Below are 22,112 nucleotides of genomic sequence, written 5' to 3' on the forward strand. Positions count from 1 at the left end.
TTGCTGTGCATACATATCTACTTGACAAATAGTTTTCTAACTGCTGCATCTGCAGCTCAAAACTGCTTGAAGTATATAAAGTTTTCTATCCCTTCCAACTATATGCTGAGCACAGAGCCTGCTTACCTGACTGGCCGTACAGTTGGACATGCATGTCCGCTGGTCGCTGGCCAGATAGAAGTTAGTGGGACAGGCACATTTGTATCCTCCTCCTGGTGAGAGGAGGCAGAGGTTGCTGCAGCCACCATTGTCTGTCTGGCACGGATGTTTGAGAACTGTGACGGAGATGAAGAGATAAAAAAAAAATGTAAAAGCGAAAGCAAAAAAAAAAAAAAAAAAAAAAAAAACCCTGAAGTGTATTAAAAGTGCGTCTTGAAAAACTGTTGTGAATTATTGTCGAAAGGCACTGAAGCTTTATCAAGCTCTTACCTGGCGGCTGGCGGTAGGGATGGTAAATGTGAATATCCATGGGCCGGTGCAAGGTGTTGATCAGGGTGGTCTTGTTGGTACCCATGGTCTTGTGCGCCCTGTTGATGGATTTTGTTTCCCAGTCGGTCCAGTAGATGTACTCCTCAAACAGCGTCATGGCAAAGATGTGAGGGATGTCGTGGTTCAGAACTGTGAGAGCAAACACAGTTTCCCGGTCAGACCCTCACAAATGGTCACAGTAAACTGACCTTTAAACTGACTTTAAAGGTCAGTTTAAAGTTGTTTCTTCCCCCGCACCACTTTCATCTTGTCACACGCATAAACAGTGTGAAAATTCACAACAGTGTCATTGTTTTCTCGCTTGATGAGACCTGGAGTATTAACTTGTGAAAACTGAAAGACAAACACAAAATAACTCAAAGGTCTTTCAGATTTTAACTTAACAGATTTAATATGAAATGATTCGACAAAATGACATGAAATTCATATACTTTAATTCTTGTTCAAATGAAACAAAGCAGATGGCAGCCTTTAAGAAACAAACCATTACACATCAGCTTATTTCCCGTTGTTATTTTTGATGGATTAAAGTGATAAGTGATAATAAAAACGTTCAAATCTCAGTTATAGATCAAATTTATCTGCACTGGCCAGCCTTTTCCTTTCAAAAACCAGTTTCAGGAAAAGAAGGTGATATCAAGGAGGTAATGAAACTGTTTTCATAATTTACATTAAACTGAAACAGCTTTTTTAAAATCCATAAAGTAGCACATATATGATTTCAAATACTTATCAAAATGTATAAAGAATAATAAGGAACACATTCTCCTTTCTTTTACCCCTAAAAAAAAATTGTTTTTGAAATTTGACAGCTGGGGGACAAACGACTTTCCCTTTCTACCAATAATGTACATTAGAAATCCATACAGTAATTTAATAAGCACATAAAGAAATCTATAGCAGCGCATTAAAACCTGTTCTTCCCATTGAGATGTTGTTACAGGAAAGAGAAACTTCCTGCTCTGTTAATGTAAAACTGAGTGATAGAGATAGAGTCTCCATTACATCCCTGTTATGCAACAGCTTCTACACCTCATTAAGTTTTACACTCTAATTGCTTGTCTTTTTTTTTTCCTTGTGGTGACATACATGCGGCGTCTCCTGCATGCTCTCTGTGTTTGAGGGTCGCTGTGTTAAATAAACACGCAGCAGCAATTCAGACATGCACATCTGGCAGAGCAAACACAAAAAGCAGGTGGCACTCCTTCAAAATGCCTACTAAATAGTGAAAAAAATAAATAAATCAGCAATGATTTTCATCAATATTCTGCTTTAATAAAACTAATCCATTAACAGCAGGTTTACAGCCTTGGATCAAGTTCAGATATTAGTCGCATTAGCCCAAAGTGCCCTTCGGTCTGTCCTTATCTGAGTCTCGTTCTTCAAACACACAAACAGCTGCAATGGTGGTTAAAAGGCATCCGATTCAGTGGAATCGTTGATGGGAAGACCACCAGGCCGCGGTGAGATTAAGCTGAACGATGTAAATAATATTTTTCATTTAACACGCACATAGTTTGTCACATCAATAACGAGTAGCTATAGGCCCATATAATTGGCAAAGGTTATTAAAAAGGCAGTTTATGAATTATAAAGACGGGGCAACAAAATTCAGTTGTGGGATACCTCATGGGTGTATTCTCGAGCCACTTTTATTTAACATCTATGTGACCTCCATGTTTAACTAGACCAGGAGTCACCAACCCTAGACCTCAAAATTCTACACTCCTGCAGGTTTTAGATGAATCCCTGCACTAACACGGCTGAACAAAATGATTGAATTACCTCTTCACAGTGCTATCACGCTTGCAAAGAGCCATTTATTTGATTCAGGTGTGCTGGAGCAGAGTTGCACTTAAAACCTTACTTGGCATAATCTTGAAACCATTGCCATAATAAAGAGTTTCCTGTCAAAACAGGACACAGGAAAAAAGTGTCTTTACTGGTCTCTGTAAAATAAAAACAAACAAAACGAACAGGCATCACCCAAAATGCAGCTGCCAGAGTCCAGACCAACAAAGGGGAAAATATGTTACATCGGATCATAAATCACTGCACTGGCTCCTTAGTTATAAAAGGATAGTCTTTACAGTTCTGCAATTGGTCCATAAAGCACTAAACAGCCTTGGGTTGAAATACATTTCTGAGTTGCTTGTTAATTATGAACCATGTGGAACCCTCGTGTCCTCAGAGACGAGCTTGCTCGGTGTTTCCAGGAACAGAACTAAACCAGAAGACGACATTTAGCTTTTCTATTTTCTGGAACATAAACCTGAAAACCAATCAGTTATGGTGGAAAAATGCTAAAGTTTTGATTTGGCAAATCAAAGATGTGAACATTATTTATCAATCTGGTTTTTTTTTCTCCATAAATTCATGTACTGTTTTTGTTTTATATTTTCTTTTACTTCGAAATAAACCAAGTTTGGCAACAAACATCTCTGTCATTTCTGATCCATTACCTGTGTGTCTGCTGGTTCCGTCCAGGCTGGCAAACTCGATGTAGTCCTCTCTGGCATCCGCCCAGTAAATCCGATCGTTGACAAAGTCCAAGGTCAGTCCGTTGGGCCAGGTGATCTTATCCTCGATGATAATTTTTCTGTCTGTGCCGTCCATCCCAATTCTCCCGATGTGAGGGTTATCACCCCAGTCGGACCAGTAAAGGTATCTAACCAGCAGAAGGCACAGATTCACTTAAATTAAAGATACTCAAATCAAGGATCTTCATCGTCGCGAGTTAAAATAACGTCGCTCACCCATAGCGGACGTCCACAGCGACAGCCCGCGGCTCCCTTAGGCCGCTATTGACCAGCACAGTCCGGTAGGCGCCATTAAGCTTTGAGACCTCGATGGTGTCACGACCTTTGTCACACCAGTACAGATTTCCACCGACCCAGTCCACTGCCAGGCCATCGGGATTACTCAGGGAGGTTCGGTGCAAAACCTAACCAGATCGGTCAAAAACAGTAGAAGAATTAAGTTTTACTTGCACTGCTAACGAAAGCTGAAAAATAGTCACAAATCAAATTTAGCAGCCACTGAAGTCCTGACCTCCATGTTGGTGCCGTTCATTTGCATCCGTCGGATCATGCTTCCCTGAGTGGTCACGTCTGTCCAGTAGATCATCTGCTCTGCATAGTGAAAGTCCAGTGCTACTGCATTGTTAAGGCCCTGATTAAAAACAATAAATTAGGATTAATAGTTATCTTTACATAACACACAAGCAACGAGAACACAAACATTTCTCCAAACAGAGAGCCAGACATCCCACCTGCTTTATAAGAGTGTAGTTGGACCCATCCAGGTTGAGCTTCCTCAGATAGTAGCGATTCGCAAAAATCAGGTAGGGTTCCACTTCTGCACACAAGTACCATCCAAAACAACATCACTCAGGACTGACTGAGCCACACATGTGCAAGTAGTGAGTTATAAATCACACTCGTAGCTGCCTTTACCCGACGTGGACTTGCAGACGGTGGGGTCGTTGGGGCTGACTTCAAAGCCGTCCACGCAGAGACAGTGGAAGCTGCCGTGCGTGTTCAGGCAGTGCTGAGAGCAGGGGTAGGTGGTCGTGCACTCGTCTATGTCCACACACGTCTTCCCATTGCGCTTCAGCTGGAAGCCGGGATGGCATCTGCACTGCAGGGACCAACAGCAGAGCACATGTGTCAAAGTGTCGCGGACGAGGTCATTCGAGCATCCCTCACGTTTACTCTGGTTGCGCGCATGACTCCCTTGTCCCGTGCAAGGAAATGACCGCTTTTATGTTTCAGTGTAATATTGACATTTATCCAGATACCAAACTCGATCAGTAAACAGAACGAAATTACGTAGGTAAGTAAAAACAGGTGCAAAGTGTTTGTTGGTTGTAGAAGCCCTGCCCTAACACACTGCACACCACAGATGTAGCGGTTCACACAGAGTTCAAGCTGTCCCAAGACGGGGCCGCCCTCCTTTCAGGAATAAGGGCCAAAACAAAATTTCATCTTGTGTAACTGTAAACTTGAAGAGACGGGCTTCAGATCTTTTTATAACCGGGTCCGCTTGAACAAACAGCAAATATTATCTCTGCTAACTCTGTGCTCGCAGTGAAGGTATGAGAAGTTTTTGTAGCCAAGCTTCTGGCAGACCAACATTAAAAAGTGAAAATCTGAAATCTCAATCAATGTACTTTAAAGTTTAAAGTTCTATTCATACTAAAAGCAGCTAAAAGTGTTGCGCAGACCGGTCATCAATAAGTGAGGTGTCTTACTTTGAAGCCAATTTTGAGGTCGTCACAGAGCTGCGAGCAGCCGCTCAGCTTGCTGTTTAGACACTCGTTGATGAAGCAGTTGCGTTCATCAGAGCCATCGCCACAGTCATCGTTCCGGTCGCACAGCAGAGTTTCGTTCAAACACTTCTTATTGTGGCACATGAAGGAAGATTCGTTACAGATCCTCTCTGAAATCACAAATGCACAAAGTCGGTGTGATAAGTAACATGTTTGTTTTTTTTTTCTCGGACCAAAACTTGGTACAATAACTAGAACCTATGTTTTTACTAGTTTGCAAATGATGAATTATCCCAAGGAGGCTAGTAAAAGAAATATACATTCTCTATAGAAGGACATATGTGTCTGATGCTCACTCAACAAGGTAGAATATGCAGCTTTACAGGCCGCCAGTAATCTGTTCTTTACCAATTACTGATCCAGCTATTTACTTTGTTGAGCATAAAGAGAGAAAAATATGAACATTTTTATTAATATACGACATAAAATGAGTTGAGCTAGGTCATGTGGAAAGTCACTCAGCTCAGCATTACGGTGTTTACATTTGGTCAGAAGCCATTTTTTCTACTGCTGCTAAGATAACAAAAATACAATGGATAACCTGACTGGTTGGCTGCTTAGCAGACATTTAATAGCTTCTCAAATGTTATTTTTTCCCCAAAAGGACAAACTACGGTGTTTGTGTTTCTGGTCAGGCTTAAAAAATAAATAAATAAAAAAAGAACTCTGGTCACTCAGGAACGTTCTCTGGCATCCCAGAACAAGGACTTTAAATCATGGTAATGTTTTTATCTTTGAAGCCAGAGTATTAGCTTTTGGATGAAAAAATAAACTTAGTGAGATCCTACCAGAGTCTACACAGTTAGGGTTTTTGGGAGCTTCGTCAGAGTGATCTGGACAGTCAAACTCGCCGTCACATTCCCACTTCTTCTGGTTGAGACAACGTCCATTGGCACAGCGAAACTCCTCTGGACCACATGGTGGGTATTCTACATGAAAACCACAAATTACAGATTTTTAACCTCAAAATAAGCAGGTATCTAAACAAAAATATAACCAATACTGGTTTTATAAAATCCCTATATAATTTTATTTTTTTTGGATACAAAGTAAAACCAACCACATTCTGGGGACTCATCTGAACCATCAGAGCAATCAATGTCATGGTCACATACAAAGTGCTTTGGAATGCACTGTCTGTTCTGGCACATGAACTCGTTCTTGGTATCGCATGTATTGTTGGTGTACACTGAAAGCAGAAACAATCGCTTTTATTAAAAGGACGTTTTAGGATTTTTTCTTTCTATTTCCTGCAATCACAACAGACTGACTTACTGCATCCAGCTTTCACGCTCTCGTCGGCTCCATCGGGACAGTCATTATCTCCGTCGCACTTCCAGCGCTGAGGCACACACACGTGGGAACCCGGGCACTGGAAGACGTCAGGGCTGCAGGACTTATGTTCTGTGAAGTCGCGGATTAGTTAGCTGAAGGTAAGACGGCTGAGCGTTTCCAGTAAATGTGCGACGGAAAGCAAGTGCAATATTAGTTACCACATATCCGGCCTTCGTCAGAGCTGTCGCCGCAGTCGTCGGAGCCGTCACACACCCAGTTCTTGGAAATGCAGCGGTGGTTCCCACATTCGAACTGAGTGGGCGAACAAAACTTGTCTGCAGGAAAAGAGAAGGTGTGTTCGGTATCTCGAAGGAACAGCAAGATGTGTTGCAAAAGAAAACAGTCTGACTCTTCTGCGAGACTTTTGTGTTTTTTAGGAAAAAATGAGCCCGACTTTGCACACAAAGACTGACCGCAGTGCGTTTCATCAGCTCCGTTCTCACAGTCGTTCTCCTTATCGCAGGTCCAGCTCATCGGGATGCAACGCCCGCTGGGGCAAGCAAAGAAGTTAACGGGACATTTCAGCTTCCTCTTATCTGCAAAAGGAAAGAAAAACAAGAAAGTGGATCTTTTGGAGCGCTGAAGGAAGTCGGAAGTGTCAGAAGAAAAATAAAGACATCCCACCTGGACAGTTTCTCTCATCGGAAAAGTCTCCGCAGTCATTGTTGCCATCACACACCCACGAGGACAGATAACACAGCGTTGTTTTCTCACAGCTCCGGAAGGAGGAGCCTTTAACTCCGAGGCGGAAGAAACGCGAACAGTCGGTAGGTTCTGAGGAAATAAAACCTTTTTAAGCTTCATATTTTTAAATTCTGAAAAATCCCACCAGGTATAGCTTTTAATTTAGCAATGGATTACGCACGGCAGTTCATTTCATCACTAGCATCCTCACAGTTGACCACCTGGTCGCAGCGGCTGTGGTTGGAGATGCAGCTCCCGTCTTTGCACTGGAACTCTCCTGCTTTGCACAAAGTCACTGCAAGGAAAGAAAGTGGGAATTTTTTTAGCAAAGAAAATCCAAGCTCCAGATTAAGTATATTTACGTCCTCTTTAAAACGTGCCGGTCAGTCACGTTGTGGTTAGCGCAGACTGGCTTTACTTACTGTTGCAGGGCACTTCGTCTGAATTGTCGCCACAGTCGTCTGTGCCATCACACCAGAACTGGTGGCCAAGACAGCGGCCATTAAGGCACCTTCTGTAGCCCTTCTTACAAATGCGATTGGCTGTAGAGAAAAAGTTTGCTTTTTTTTCATTTTCAGCTATGAATAAAATTTAAACCAACTTTTATTTGTGCTTTAATTGTTTTCTAGCCTCAAATGTATATTTTCTTACTATATATCATACATTACCTCAATATATATATATATACATATATATCTCAGCACTACAAGATTTATTATTTTCCACCTGATTGTTTTCAGTCAGAACTCACCACAATAAGACTGCTTTTCGTCCGACTTGTCCTTGCAGTGGGCCATCCCGTCACACGTGAGGCTGTAGTTGATACAGTCGCCGTTTCCGCACTCAAAGTCATCAACACTTCCGCATGACATATTCAGCGCTGGTGACAGGGGGAGGGAGGAAGCATTAATTTTCACAAACAGTCACAGTTCAAGGCCTTTTTCAGGTTTTGCTCCTTCCTTCTTACAAGAGCAGGTGTTGTCCTCGAGGAGCTGCCTATCGCCACGGCAACTGCAGTTCACCCGTCCGTCAGATGTGGGCAGACACAAATCCTGGCAGCCTCCGTTATTTGTTCGACACGGAGAGTACTCACCTGAGGACAACAGGATGGTTTGTTTATTGCAACATGCTTTCCATTGTATAACCTACAATCAGGAAACGGGTTAATAAATGATTCCCTGCTCAAAAAAATCCACATTGCATTTAAGTAAAATATTGTTTGGTATGCTCTTTCCAGCAAAACATGCAAAAGTGACGTACTCATGGAGAAAGGGATCTTTTATTGCCAGAATGTACTCATGGCCCAGAGATATAGTGTTTAGCTTCTACTCTCAAGACTTTGGTTCCATGTACCTGTGCCTCTTTCTCTGATGAAGCCATTAACATTACTATTCCTGCCATTAGGTATATGCAATGTTTGTTTTTCTTTTTCATAGAACGTATTTGTGGTTTAGTGGTTTTGTGCTTAGTTGCACGTCTTTCCTGAAAGAAGCTGTTGACTGAGCTATTACTGTGATTGCCTGTGTGTGTGTGCTCTGTTTGTATTCATCATACCAAGCTTTCCTGCTGAGTGTGTCCTTTTTATGGACATCTATAGAGCTATTGATGCAAGTAAGTATGTGTAATCTCTGTTTTTCTTTTCCATACCCCAGGCTTAGCGCTCAGGGTAGCTGAGTAAATAATTAATGAATGTGGTGACAGCTGCCCAGAAGAATTTTAAACTTCAGATGTAAAGCAGCACCAAACTATTTCCCGTTATGATAAAAGGCCTTGAATCATTGAGCATACAACTTCTTTTTTTTTGATCAAACAATGAAAATGTAAAAGCATTTTAGCATTTGCTCGAGGCATTTCAGTATGAACCAATTAACCCACTGTTAGAACATCTCTCTTCTAACTCTTTAGGAGAGACGTTAAGAAAAAAAACAAATACTTAAAACACATATTCATAAGTCATGCTGGCTAAATGGATGCAGTGAATGAAACCCACAGCTGTTGGTATCGTTCGCCACAGCAACGATGCCCATTGGCTGCTGAGGGATGTCGGCTCGCAACACTTTCATGTCTCCTCCCGTGAACTTGTCCGCTCTCAAGACAGCTCGCCTCACCCAGTCCGTCCAGAATATGTAGTCTCCGTACACGGCCAGACCGAATGGATGAACAGGCTCGTTCTTCAACAAGACCTAAAGCAGACGATTTTAAAAGCATCAATGTGTTTTGGTGCTAAAGCAGCGTCGTGTTTCTCCACAAGTGACATCGAGTTAAAGAGCCGCCTTACATAGCGGTTGCTTCCATCGTATTCGCAGCGTTCGATCTTGTCTAGAGTGGCGTCGGAGAAGTAGAGTTTCTCGGCGCGGTGATCGATGGCCAGGCCGTTAGGAGTTTTAATATCACTGCCAATGATCACCAGCACATTGGCTCCGTTCAGAGAGGCCCTCATGATGCTGGGAGACTGCTCGTTCCAGTTCGTCCAGAACATGAGACTGCGGTGGGAAATAGCAGAAGACAAGAATTGTGGTAGGCTACCAGAAAGCCCTATTACAGAATCGACGGCTCACAGAGAAAAAAAATAAACGTTCTCGACAAGAAAACGGGTGACTAAGGCAAAGATCTGACACAGCTGACTCACTCCTGGCACTCATCCAGCACAAAGGCTCTAGGGTGGTCTTCTCCAGACATCGAAACGACGGTGTTGCGGTTATAAGCCACGGAGCGGCTCTGGTCCACTGTGTGGCGAGTGATGGTGGAGGTGGTGTAACTCGTCCAGTAGAGCGTGTCCCAGCCTCGGTGGTACGCCAGACCCTCGACCGACCCGACGTCTGCGAAGCAAAGAAGGAAAAAAGTAGATATGGTGAAATAAAAATCTGTCTTGAAAATCACACTAACACAATCATTTTAGACAACTTTTGATAAGTATTTGAAAAATGTTAACATCAAGAAATAGTTTGGGAAATGCCTACTTGGACCACAAGCTAACACCAGTAGACTTCTGAGGTTTAGACTGTTGCATGTACCAATACGGCTGATAAACTGGGTGTATAATGTCAACACAAACAGCTTGTTTTTAAGAATTTATGACCACCATTTAAATCTCTAGTAAAAATTATAGCACAAACATGACACCAAGTATCAGAGATACTATAAATCTTCAGGCCAATTTAAAGACCACACATGCTTTCTCATTCAGTGGAATCGTCACCCACAGTTTAAAAACCCATTCATCAACATTCCCCTTTCTGTGAAGAAACCTCAAGTTAATACTTTAACAAAAAACAAACTTACTTCAAAGAGTAAACAATAACACATCTTATGAGCTATAAAAGTGAAAATTATGGAACAAGACGCTGTAGCATTAGCGGATCCAAACTGTCGCTTTTTTTTTTTTTTGCTTCATTAGCAACCGCATTTACGACCACTTACAGCACACAATAAAAAGGTGAAGTCATTGTTTGCTCTTGGCTAAAAGTATATAATTGCAACATTGTCGACAATTCAGAGGAAAAGCCAAAGTGCTATAATTAACATAAATGTGGGTCATTTTCCAAGGATAAAAAAAACTCTTAATTTTAAGGCCAAATCAAAAAGACAAACAAATATCTCATTTGAAGGTTTTTCAAACCCAACAACGAGACTCTCCAAACAGGACCGAACAAGAAAGAATGAATAAAAAGTTAATTCTATAATGGAAAGATGAGACCCACTGTTATATAATCACACACTCTGCTCGGCCCTCCCGTTATCTAGATCAGCTCAGCTCCTGGTTACAAAGCAAACAGCACACAGACCCTGTTGGGAAGAACACTGGCACCCAGGACAGAGCTTTTCATGCGATCCTGGGAGGAGGACGACCTGAGCATCACTTAATTACTATAAAAGCTACTACCGCTTTTTGCTCCATTTGAATTAATCATGCAATAATCCATTGAGGACTCTACATTCGATAAAGGCAACGACAACATGCCTCTTGCCGCGGTGAGCACTTTGCAATAAGTACCATTGACTATTTTTTTGTGTGTGTTTTTTTTAAAGAGTAATGTCTATTTACAGTGACAAAGAGGAAGTAGTGCTGTTCCTTGGAGCTGCAGCACTGATATCTCATTTCAGACCTAACCATCTTCTTCTGGGATAACAAAGCTGCAAAACAGAAGCTTTATACATGTACATTTTTTCCTAAGGAACACGGGGACATCTTACTATTTTTAAGAAGAAAGGACTTCACTGGATGTCATCAGGACATTGTTTTCTGAAGAAAACAAGTCGACTATATATCAGGAGCTGAAGAAGATTTAGCTGTTGAATAACTGCAAGAAATATCTTTAAACCTTCCCTCTTTGTGAACACAGTATAGATGTTAATGGAGGAGCGACCCGTGCGATTCTAACAGCTTAACTAATTGCTATCATTATCAAAGTGCTGGCTGTCTCAGTGGACTGCAATTATGTTTGTTTAAGTAGACATGAATTGGATCAAACAGATTAGTTGCCCGCATGCTGCATCCCATTCGGATACTTAACACTGACAGTATATTGGATTACGGGGCTTTTTACTGGGACTGGATGGAGACTCCTGGGCTGCAGACGAACAACAGCGGCCTTAACCAAATCAGCACAGGAGACAGAGCTTTGATTAAAACTTTGGTGCCCTTCCTGGACGGGCTGATCCTGCTGACTGGACTAATCGGTCAAACTCTGGTGATGATTATTCTTACAGGCAGAAGGAAGAAAGAAAGTCAGCCTCCTCACGGTACGGACACCCTGCTACTGGCTCTCTGTGCTGCTGACCTGTTACTGCTGCTCTGCCAGCCCTTCCATACCTACGTCATCACCCTGGGCTTCTGGCCGTTCGGCGGCTTCCTCTGCAGAGCAATCAGCTTCCTGGGAGTGGCCTGTTCGACCGCCTCTGTGTTCACCCTGGCGGCTCTGGCAGTCACACGCTACCTGGTAGTGGTGCACCCCACCTGGACCTACCGCACCAGGATGAACAGGCGAGTCAAAGTGACAGTTGCCCTGCTCTGGATCCCAGCCTCCGCCCTGGCAGCGCCACAGTTTGCCTTCCGCACAATTACGTTTTCCAACACGGTGTACTGCTTTGCCTTCCTGTCCGACTTCAACCGGCTGGTCTACAGCATCGCTCTGTTCGTCTTTGGCTTTGCGCTGCCTTTAAGCATAATTGTAGTGATGTACGGCAAGATTTACTGCTTTCTTCGGCACGCGCGGCAGACAGGCAACGCTCCGCAGCTCGAGCGCTACCAACGGCAGGTCACTCACACCTCGGCTCTCCTGGTGCTGGTCTTCACCCTGCTGTGGCTGCCCTCCTACATCCTCATGTTCTCCATCATCAGAGGAACTCTGGCCAGCTCACCCGGCTTCAACACCTTTGCCCTCCTGGCCAGACTCTTGTCTTCCTCAGTAGCTGTGGTCAACCCTCTGCTCTACGGCTTTATGTCTCAGAAGTTTAGACGAGACTTGGTGGAGCTGGGAAGAGAAAGCTGGACGAGGTGCAGAAGCTGCCTGATAGGTTGTCCGCGTTTGATGAGGAGGCACACGGTGCGGCCGTTTGAGCATCAAACTACCTCAGATACACCCCAAAACTGATTTTTTTTTTTTTTTTTTTTGCTTTTTACCTAAAAAAAAGACATTGTTGCTCAATGCAACTTAACTCTGGAAGAAATCTACAATCCACTTATAGGAGTCCATAGTAGAGATGTTTAAAAAGTCTTAAGATAAATTACTTGATATAAACGTTCTCAAGTATTGAATTTGAGAACATTTATATAGTTTGGAGCAACAAATGTTTAACAAAAATCACAGATGCCATACTTATTTGCAACCCCTTTCTTAGTTTTTTAGATCCTCCAAAGAATAAATGCACCTCATGATTTATTTTGTACTCATGTTTTCCTGTTTTTAAGTAGTTCAGGATGTTTAGAAAATTTTAATTAGTAAAGTCTAGCTAGATATATAAATATGACATGACACCAAAGCCCATTTCTGTTTCCCACTATTCAAAGTCAAGAAAAAGCAACAATTCAGTAAAGCAGATGTGTTTTGATGGTCATAATTTAGGAAAGGGTTATTAGAAAATAGCTACTTGTCTGATCTTGTCCTTATCTGCAGTTAATAAACTTAAATCAATTTGAGCTATGAAAAACATGGCTGAGCAAGGACACAGCTTTAAGATAATCAAGATAATCTTGGGGTTAACTTGTTGTAAGAAACAGAAATAGGGCTGCAAGGTAAAACTATCGATAAATAATATAGACCAGGAATAACGCTTGTGATAAATTTACATTTGCATCTAATCTGAATCAGGTAGGGGAATCCGCTGCAGTTAGACTCCATCTAACAAGCTCAACATTATATCGGCTTACAAAGTGTGAACCTGTGACACTTGGAATCGAAGAGGAAACGAGCAGACAGTAAGTCAAAACTTACTGTCCACCACTATCTTGCGATCGGAGCCGTCGTCGTTGATCTGCTGGATGTTGCCGAAGTGAATGTCGCTGAAGAAGATGCGGTTGGCTCCCTTCCCTCCGCCGCCGTGGTAGTCGAAGCTGAGGGCGATGACGTTCTTCATGTGCTCCGGGTCCTCGAACGGCTTTATCGGCGCGTTGAGGTTCGTCTCGTCCGACAGGTGTATGCTTTTCAGGATGGTGCGCTCCGAGTACAGCAGGTACCCATCGTAGTCGCGGCAGCTACGTCTGTCCTCGGCCAGCATGCCGTGGGCGCAGGCGCAGGTCCGCTCCCCGTTGCCACGGTAAAGACACAGCTGTTCACAGCCGCCGTTTTTTTCTTTGCAGACGTTTGTGCCTGCAGAAACGGGGGGTGGTGCATCCAGGTATTAAACGGAAAATGATTGTTAAGGATTCTTTGTAAACATGTGACGTTACACCGTTATTACCTTGCTGCCTTGCTCTGTTGAAAACCTTGATGTCCTTCAGTTGTACACCGATGCCTGTCCTCAGCTGCAGAGCATCTGTAGCATTGTCTTTGCTACCTCTCTTAATGGATCCATTGGCATGAGTCCTGAACAAAAAATAAATAAATAAATAAATCTGAGATAGCACCAGGATCGTGTCTGTTTATTCAAAGTGTGGAGCAGAAAACAGCTCACCTGTCACTCCAATAGATGTATCCCTCAAACACAGACACAGCAAACATGTCCATGTTGTTGCTGGCTAGGACCAGCTCTCTGTTCTCTCCTGTCTCCAGGTTTATCCGTTCAATCTTGTCTGTTCGAGCATCGCACCAATAAAGGAGACCCTCCTGCACCGCAAAAGAAGAAGAAAATGTAATCAAGCATTCAGGTGATCCCCGGAGAAATGTAAGATTTCCTTTGATTCTATGCAGCGCTGCTTGAAGATCAAAAATGATCATTTTAAATATATTAAAAATATTTCTATGAAAACATGTCAGTGAGTAATGAGGGGAAAAAATAAATAAACGAACCTCAGTGTTACCTTAATCACATCTAACATTAATGAACTAATGAACGAATAGCTTGTTGTAAAATACAATTATCGAACATAAATTGCACAGATTCTTTTGCATATTAATAAAGTGTGCAAGTTAATTTATGTTATTAAAAAACATACTTTTTTTAAAATAAAAAATTTCTGTCACGGAAACTTCAGCATTTTTTAAATTTTTTTTGCTGAATGACCCAGAGATCATAAATGTTTTAATCATCAATACAGCAGCATCACAATCTTTATTGAATATATTTTACAAAGGGTGTGATCAAACAAAAACAAACAAAAAGTGCTTTTAGGATGAAGGTAAACGCAAAGATTTCACACCTCATAGTCGATGGAGATCCCGTTTGGCCAGCTGATGCTCACGTTGACAATGACCAGCCTCTGGGAGCCGTCCAAGCGTGAGCGCTCAATACGAGGGTACTGACCCCACTCTGTCCAGAACAAATACCTGCACACACACACGCAGGAAATAAAGACGTGCCTGGTTCCTTTTTCTTAAGGTAACGCTGAGACATAAGAGTAAAGTGTGGATAAAAAGGCTGACCCTTTCACTGGGTGGACAGTTATAGCTCTGGGTTTGTCCAGCCCCTGGGAGATGACCACGTAGCGGAACGAGCCGTTCAGTCTGGCTACTTCAATCACATCAAAGCCCTGGTCGGTCCAGTAAATGTTTCCTACAGCCGCAAATTTATGCAAATCATTTTATATCTGCATTTAAAATACTTGAATACAAATAAATAAATAAATAAATAAATAAATAAATAAATAAATAAATAAATAAATAAATAAATAAGATAAGATAAATAAAATAGGATCTAAAAAGTTTAGAACCCAAACCTGCTATCCAGTCCACAGTGATCCCCTCCACTCTGCCGATGCCATTGGTCACCACATCCTCTCTCCAGGTCTGATCCCTCTTTGCTCTGCTGATGGTGCTCAGTCCCATGTCCACCCAGTAGATGGTGTCATTCTCTGCACAGGAGATAATTACAGCTTTTCAAATGTCACCCAGAAACCAGCCTACTATTTGCTTACATCTTTAAGTGCTTCTCACCAGCGTGGAAGTCGATGCCCACAGCCAGAGAAGTGCCAGACACGGGCACCAAGGCGTCAGATTTGTCTGCCGGGTCCAGGGGAATACCCCTAATTCCCTCATGAACCGAATAAAGCAGGAAAGATCCCATCCCTGTAAAGAGAGCACAATGTATGTTGTGGGAAGGCTTTGAAAGAACCAAAGCTGTGTTTGTGGATGAGTTTCCTACCCTCACAGGACTGCTGCCCAGTTTTGAGGCTGTATCCAGCCGTGCACATGCAGGACCTCGTCGTCGGGGAAGTGGGCAGGCACAGCTGCGAGCAGTCGCCATTATTGTTGCTGCACAGGTTGATTCCCGCTAAAGGAAGATCAGATAAAGCGAGAAGGAGTTACTCTTTTCATTTATTTAACCGCTTCGTATTCCAACCTTGGTCAAATATTTGTTACCTTTCTGCGCATCCTCGTCGTAGATCCTCATGTGCATCATAGGCGAAGTGTTGTTACGCAAAATCCTCCAGTTTCCGCCGTCCTTCTTGTCGCACGTTCCTATCTGGTCTGCTCCCTGGTCTGCCCACCACAGCTTGTCTCCTACAGACATCGAAATTCATACACATTGTTCTAGATTATTCGATTATCAAAGTAGAGGATTGCTAACTGTAAGAAAAAAACCCCGAATAAATAACACACTGCTTGTAATTGGTTTTTCATCTTACCCATGATAGCCAGAGCAGTCGCCTTGTTAAGTTTGCCTTTGACACCTTCCAGTATCTCCAGTTTAGATCCGTCCAGTTTGCACCGGTTAATAGTGCTGTTACCTGAGCTGATCCAGTACAGCTGCTTCGTCTCGTAGTCAATGGAAAGTCCTGGGCAAAAAGAAATAATGTATCACAATCCATGTCTATCTGTCACAATAAACAGATTGTCATGGTGCCAAAAGAAATCTTCAGTGCGGATGCCGTTACTGAAGGAATAACACTCAGTGGGGTATTAAAAATGAAGAGGAAACACATAATTGTAGAAAGAAAATATTTAAAAGAAAATGACATTTTCATATTGAGACATTTCCTTTTAATTTCATAGCAGAGTACGACCAAAAATCCAGTTTACTCAAAAGCAAACACAAAGGCAATGAACTATCCACCTAAGTAATTTAGGAAAACATAAGTCTCTGTTTTAAGAAAAACATTTCCAGTGGTTAGATCACCAATAATTTAAAGATTTTCTCCTTTTAATTCAAATTGTTTATCCCCCCAAAAAAATATAGAATCATGTTTTTTTATATAAAGATTTATTTTTTGTTTTTCTAGTCTTTTGAAGTGCTTTCTTTTTGTGATAAAACATTCATACTCGCCTGATCGAGGGAACGCACAGAGTGAGTCTGCTGTTTTAGTAACGTAATCCACATTTGCCAATATGAGATTCCAAAGAGAGTTTAATATGTCGGCTGCGTAACTGTTTTGCTTTGCACTGACATTACAAACCTTGTTTTATTAAGACAGTTCTGTCACACATGTAGGGTGACATCATGTCTGCTCCAAAAAATAAACAATGTCTGGTTACAGCAGGAAGGGTAGGATAATATACATTTTCAGTGTTCTAATATCTTTTATTTCATGATTCTTATAGAAAAATTGGAATTGGCTAAAATGGTTATCAGAAGATAAAACTTATCGGTGCATCTCTATAGCTAATCTGAGGATGAGCAATGGAGACATAAACACATATTTTTTGTTTTATTTTACAGCAGCTGTACATTTGAGAGCGAGTTAAACATCTGCTCACCAACAGGGCCTTTCTGGTTGGTAAAAATCAGGGTGTGGTTGCTTCCATCCATGTTTGCCATGCTAATGTTGTCGCCATCAGTCCAGTACAGCTTCCTGAAAGAGGGCATGAAAATGACTGCATGTGAAAATATGTATATAACTGACAACAAATTACAAGTCACAAAGTAAGAGACAGAAAAAAAAACTCATGTTTGCAATGAAGTCAGAGAAGACCTCATTAAAATTTGATTAAATAAGGAAGAACCTTTATAAAATGACTAAGAGCATCAGACTGTGTGTAATTAGAGACAGCGCTCACCCGAGTAGCGGATGAACCACCAGACAGTGAGGTTTATCCAACCCCTGGATGACGGCGTTCTTAAAAGACCCGTCCAGTCTCGCCACATTGATCTGCTTCTTATTGGCATCGTAGCTGGTCCAGAAGAGGTTCCTGGACACCCAGTCTACTGCCAGGCCGTGGGCATTGGGAAGGTCTTGAGAATTTCGACGACAACAAAAACAACAACAACAAAAAAAGTAAATTAGACTTTCAGGATGTACTCACGCTATTGATTTAACATTGTTGCAACATTTATCCCTGGGATTTCTCCTACCAGCAGACACAACCGTTTCCACTCCCGTCCCGTTGATGAAGGCTCTTTTGATGGTCTGAGTTCGCACGTCTGACCAGTAGATGCGGTGCTCCACAGCATCATAATCCACCACGGTCACGTTGTCTATGTCCGGCACGGTAAAGGAGATGATGTAGTTGTAGTAAGGGTTATCGATGTCCACGCCTCGGATCTCGATCTGTCGCGCATAAAGCAGGAACTTGCGGGACTCTGGAAACAAACGCATGCAGAGATGTCAATTTCCAGAACAACAACAAATGTTACCATTCCCTTAGAACAAAAGATAATATAGTAACAGACATCAATCTGTGTCCGTGTGTTTGTTCCCCAGCCACACATGTCAATTATAAATAATAAAAATTTATTATTTACACATAAATAAGAAATAGGTAAGTATTTCTTTTAGCATATTCGTAATTAGGAGTGGAAAATTAGTTAGCAAGGCAATATATTTGCGTTTTTTTTCTTTATTGAACATGTTTAATTTCAAATAGGTGCATTGATGTAGTCACTAACAGCTAGAAAACCACAAACAATGAGAAAAAAAACTAGAGTTTTAACTAATGTATTCCCTGGTTGTTTATGAACAACACTGATTATCTTACTTAATACTTCCTCTTCTGTTTCTTTACCACTACTATGATCACACATCTACTGCAAGATTGTCATGACATTAGGAACCGTTTTCAATCTTGCCCATTCCTGAGCAATGAACAAGTAAACGAGTGTGTAGCTCATAAAGCAGAACAATCCATCGCCTTCCTTGGTCACAGCCTGCACTGGGAAATTGGCTGTGGAAACCAGAGTGGTGCTTAATGCATGACAAAAAAACCCCACAGCGGTTTTTACAGGCCGCAGTTTCTATCCTTGCCTTTGCAGGTGCGCTTGTCGGCCTGCAGCTTCATGAGGTGGGGGCAGGCGCAGGAGAAGGTCTGGTTGAAGTTGATGAGGCACAGGTGGGAGCACGGGCCTTTCCCGTCACTTGTGGCACATGGGTTTGGAGCTGAAGGGAAAGGGGGGTCGGGGGGGAAGAAACGCACATCTTAATGTTTCACGAAACGGAACAAAAATGTCAATAGAGGGGGAAAAAAAGAATGATGGAACATGCTGGTAAAAAACAGAAGTAAATGCATCTTTATGCACTGCAGTTTCCAAAAAAGAAAAAAAAAATCCCCATGTCATAGGATATTTAAATCAATCATTGCAGATTTTCCTGGTGTTGAAATATTTTTTTTTTACCTAAACGCCCTCAAGGAGGTTGAAGGGAAACACTAATGATTCCCACGAGGAGTGGTTACAGCTCCATTAACATCTGTTTTCCTTTGTCGTCAACGCAAGGACAATGTCACACACACACACACACACACACACACACACACACACACGCACACACGCACACACACGCATACACACGCATACACACGAGGGTTCTCTAAGCTGTTTGCAACCGAATATCAAAGCGACAATTTGATGTGACAGGACTTGGTCAAACAACTGTGACAAGCCTCTCGCCGTCTCACCAAACCTGCCTGGCTTTCAGAGCGACGTGTGACATTTCTGCTGCAGGAGCCAGGTTTTGTTTTCAACCACGTATTTGGGGAAATGATGGAACAATAAGGTGTCTTTTTACCCAACAAGGCAGCAGCAGGTATCCAAAGTGATCCTATGTGAGAAAACAACATGACTCACGGCACAAAAAGGTCAGCTGTCTTTTGGGGAACAGGAGCCATGAATAACATGTTGAGCAACGGACTGTGAGTTCATCACTTTCTCCTTTAAATTAAAGCTCGACCGACGTGTTCAGCAGGGTAACATTGGGATGTAGCTTCCTTTTCTTTCTAGCCTTAAATCTAAACCACACAATGGAAGTGTTGTTATAACAACCACAAATTTGAATGTCTTTTTTTAAATGGGTCATCTATCAGCCGTTCTCTCCATAAATCCCCATCACTGTGACCTGAACGCCCTTTACTCCATGGTCAAACATGGTATTGGCAGCATCAAACTGTGGGAATTATTTGATAGCATTAAGGTGGAGCTAAATACAAGCCAGTCATGTAACAGAACGTTTTGGCGGCTAGAAAAGACTTCAGAGCTGGATAACAAGAATGAGCTACAACAGAAAAGTTAAGATGAAAGCATAGTAATTTGTTAGAACGGTCCAATCAAAGCCCAGACAAAAAAATCCAATTGAAAATCTGTCACAAGCAGCAAAACCTGCCTCTGTAAGTGACAATTTACCCCACGATGTCTTGAGTTAGGGAAAACTGAATACAACTGCACACCACACCTTCTCAGATTTTTATAAAATGCGCTCAATCCATTTTACAATTAATCGATGACGATTACATGAGTTACCCAAAAATACTTTCAAGTTTGTAGATGAAACGTGGCAAAATCCAGGATGTCAAAAATATCCATGCGCCAGCTTAAGGCGCATGAATATTTTTGCGAGGCGCCGGACGTGTTTGACGTGGAAACGTACCCAGAGGCTGTCTGGACGGGTGATAGACCTGCAGGTCAAAGGGCTGCGTGTTGGTGCGCTGGACAACAGTGACGTTGTGTCCAGTCCATTTGTTGGCTTTAGCAAGCGTGTTTGTCCGCCAGTCGGTCCAGTAGACTTCTCCTCCGTACATGGTGACAGCAAAGGGGTGGGACAGATACTCGTGACCACGCAACACCTCAATCAGTCCGGAACCGTCGTACATCGCCGAGTAAATGGCATCCGACCTGAAGGAATATTAAGAAAAGACATTTGACTAAACGATTTTGGTTCATGTGCTTTAAATCCTTAAGAGCGCCACCAAAAGCTCGGGAGCGAATGCTACCTGGCATCAATCCAGACGATGCGTCGTTCCATGTAGTCCACGGTGAGTCCGTTGGGCCAGCCACCGCTGCCCGTCTCCCTGTGGATGGTGCGTCTGCCTTCGCCGCTCATGGACGCTGCCTCTATCCTGGGCAGGTTGGCGTCCCAGTCCGTCCAAAACAAAATTCTGCCAACAGAAAATTTGTAACGTGATAGTTTCTCCAGATGTGCACACGGTTATGTAAAGATTGATAGAGGATACAGTATCCAGAATGAATTTATCTTCCTATAAATAAGTCAATTCGTTTCCAGTCATCCGTGAATGTTTTAAACTCTCCTCCGATGAGTCTGGGTTTTGGTTTTTAAAGAATGCTTATCTGGAGTTTCTGACGATAGAGTGGATAAACAGCGTGCTAAAAATTTTTTTAGTTGTAAAAATGACAGACATTCTATTTAAAAATTAAAAGTGCTCCATTCATCAGTCTTTTTAAAATATTTATGAAAACTACTGGTGGCAGAGTTGTGCTGTGGTGGCGCAGGGGCAAAGCACAACCCATATATTGAGGCCTTAGTCCTCATGCCGGTGATCGCAAGTTTGATTCCCGGCCTAGTGACATTTGCCGCATGTCTTCCCCTTCTCTCATAATCCTTTTTCCTGTAAAACTACTTTCAAATAAAGGCCACTAGAGCCAACAAAACCTTAAAAAAAACTACTGTTGGCAAACTTCAAGCTGAATCTCTGTGACACAGACAATATTTTGTTCAAGTCCTTGCATCAGAACATCAAGAAATAAGTAACTTGACTGAAGAAATAAACACATTGATATTATTTCAATTGTAATGTTGAAAGTGTTTTTTATTATTATTACATAAAAGCACACAGGTTAGGGTATGCATGTTAGTTTCTGCATTTTGTGGTCTAGTTTAACGTCTAGTTTTCGAGAGCTACCCGCAACGTTTGGATGAAGTTTTCCAAAAACACACCTGAATTCGCTCTGAATGCAGAACTCTGGGGACAAATCATTCACTCGACTCAGGTGTGTAATTCATCTCACCAAACTAATCATCTAGGACAGCAGGACTTGAGTAGCCTGCTGTAAATACACACCCGTCCCGCGGGTCCAGAGCAATGGCCCGGGGATGCTCCACCTCTCCGGCCAGCAGGGTGGTTCTCATGGTCCCGTCCAGTTTGGCCACCTCAATCTGGTCCAGATTGCTTTCCACCCAGTAAATGTTTCCCGCTATCCAGTCCACGGCTAAGCCCTCTGGAGTCGCCAGGCCATACTGGATGACCACCTCGAAACTGGTCAGGGCTGATCAGACACAGAAAAGCACAGACAAATGAAGGATGTGAAATGAGGATGGTGGTTATTTTCCTGTATAAATGCATTTAGTCAAAACAAACAAACAAACAAACAAATAAACATAAATTGCAGTGTAAGGAATGCTTATATTCATGGAACATGGGGAAGTTCTGTCTGATGTGGAAGTTTCTCTAACCACTTTCAAAATTATTCTCAAGTGTCAGCAACTACTTACTTAATGATTTTGCAGAAACAACAC

General features: G+C 42.3%; 2 protein-coding genes across 3 annotated transcripts in view; one reads left to right on the plus strand and one right to left on the minus strand.

Annotated features, from left to right (window-relative positions):
- Positions 1-22,112, minus strand: part of lrp1ab (low density lipoprotein receptor-related protein 1Ab) — a 101,208-nt gene that overhangs the window by 13,272 nt on the left and 65,824 nt on the right. For both annotated transcript variants that reach the window (XM_008413699.3, XM_017305706.2), the window contains exons 25-62: positions 21,658-21,862; positions 20,572-20,736; positions 20,229-20,473; positions 18,615-18,746; positions 17,726-17,953; positions 17,431-17,605; positions 17,131-17,225; positions 16,062-16,211; positions 15,796-15,936; positions 15,578-15,706; positions 15,370-15,501; positions 15,153-15,287; positions 14,860-14,989; positions 14,637-14,763; positions 13,952-14,103; positions 13,739-13,863; positions 13,273-13,647; positions 9,468-9,657; positions 9,117-9,321; positions 8,829-9,021; positions 7,806-7,931; positions 7,590-7,718; positions 7,261-7,380; positions 7,020-7,133; positions 6,779-6,928; positions 6,568-6,690; positions 6,313-6,429; positions 6,095-6,223; positions 5,880-6,008; positions 5,608-5,748; positions 4,742-4,929; positions 3,945-4,128; positions 3,761-3,846; positions 3,541-3,660; positions 3,246-3,433; positions 2,952-3,157; positions 430-618; positions 127-275 (exon numbers count right to left, since the gene is read on the minus strand). In XM_008413699.3, the coding sequence (XP_008411921.2) occupies positions 127-275; positions 430-618; positions 2,952-3,157; positions 3,246-3,433; positions 3,541-3,660; positions 3,761-3,846; positions 3,945-4,128; positions 4,742-4,929; positions 5,608-5,748; positions 5,880-6,008; positions 6,095-6,223; positions 6,313-6,429; positions 6,568-6,690; positions 6,779-6,928; positions 7,020-7,133; positions 7,261-7,380; positions 7,590-7,718; positions 7,806-7,931; positions 8,829-9,021; positions 9,117-9,321; positions 9,468-9,657; positions 13,273-13,647; positions 13,739-13,863; positions 13,952-14,103; positions 14,637-14,763; positions 14,860-14,989; positions 15,153-15,287; positions 15,370-15,501; positions 15,578-15,706; positions 15,796-15,936; positions 16,062-16,211; positions 17,131-17,225; positions 17,431-17,605; positions 17,726-17,953; positions 18,615-18,746; positions 20,229-20,473; positions 20,572-20,736; positions 21,658-21,862 (6,017 nt within the window). The remainder of the gene's footprint in view (positions 1-126; positions 276-429; positions 619-2,951; positions 3,158-3,245; positions 3,434-3,540; positions 3,661-3,760; positions 3,847-3,944; positions 4,129-4,741; positions 4,930-5,607; positions 5,749-5,879; positions 6,009-6,094; positions 6,224-6,312; positions 6,430-6,567; positions 6,691-6,778; positions 6,929-7,019; positions 7,134-7,260; positions 7,381-7,589; positions 7,719-7,805; positions 7,932-8,828; positions 9,022-9,116; positions 9,322-9,467; positions 9,658-13,272; positions 13,648-13,738; positions 13,864-13,951; positions 14,104-14,636; positions 14,764-14,859; positions 14,990-15,152; positions 15,288-15,369; positions 15,502-15,577; positions 15,707-15,795; positions 15,937-16,061; positions 16,212-17,130; positions 17,226-17,430; positions 17,606-17,725; positions 17,954-18,614; positions 18,747-20,228; positions 20,474-20,571; positions 20,737-21,657; positions 21,863-22,112) is intronic.
- LOC108166433 (galanin receptor type 1) lies at positions 10,703-13,279 on the plus strand. Its single transcript, XM_081609008.1, has one exon. The coding sequence runs from the start codon at positions 11,326-11,328 to the stop codon at positions 12,430-12,432; it is 1,107 nt and encodes a 368-aa protein (XP_081465134.1). The 5' UTR covers positions 10,703-11,325; the 3' UTR covers positions 12,433-13,279.

Source organism: Poecilia reticulata, chromosome 7 (genome assembly GCF_904066995.2).
Source record: "Poecilia reticulata chromosome 7, P_reticulata-male-v2, whole genome shotgun sequence".
Classification (NCBI taxonomy): Eukaryota; Metazoa; Chordata; class Actinopteri; order Cyprinodontiformes; family Poeciliidae; genus Poecilia; species Poecilia reticulata.

Excerpts from the sequence above, each read along its gene's own strand:
- LOC108166433 (XM_081609008.1), top strand. The coding sequence starts at position 11,326 with ATGCTGCATCCCATTCGGATACTTAACACTGACAGTATATTGGATTAC.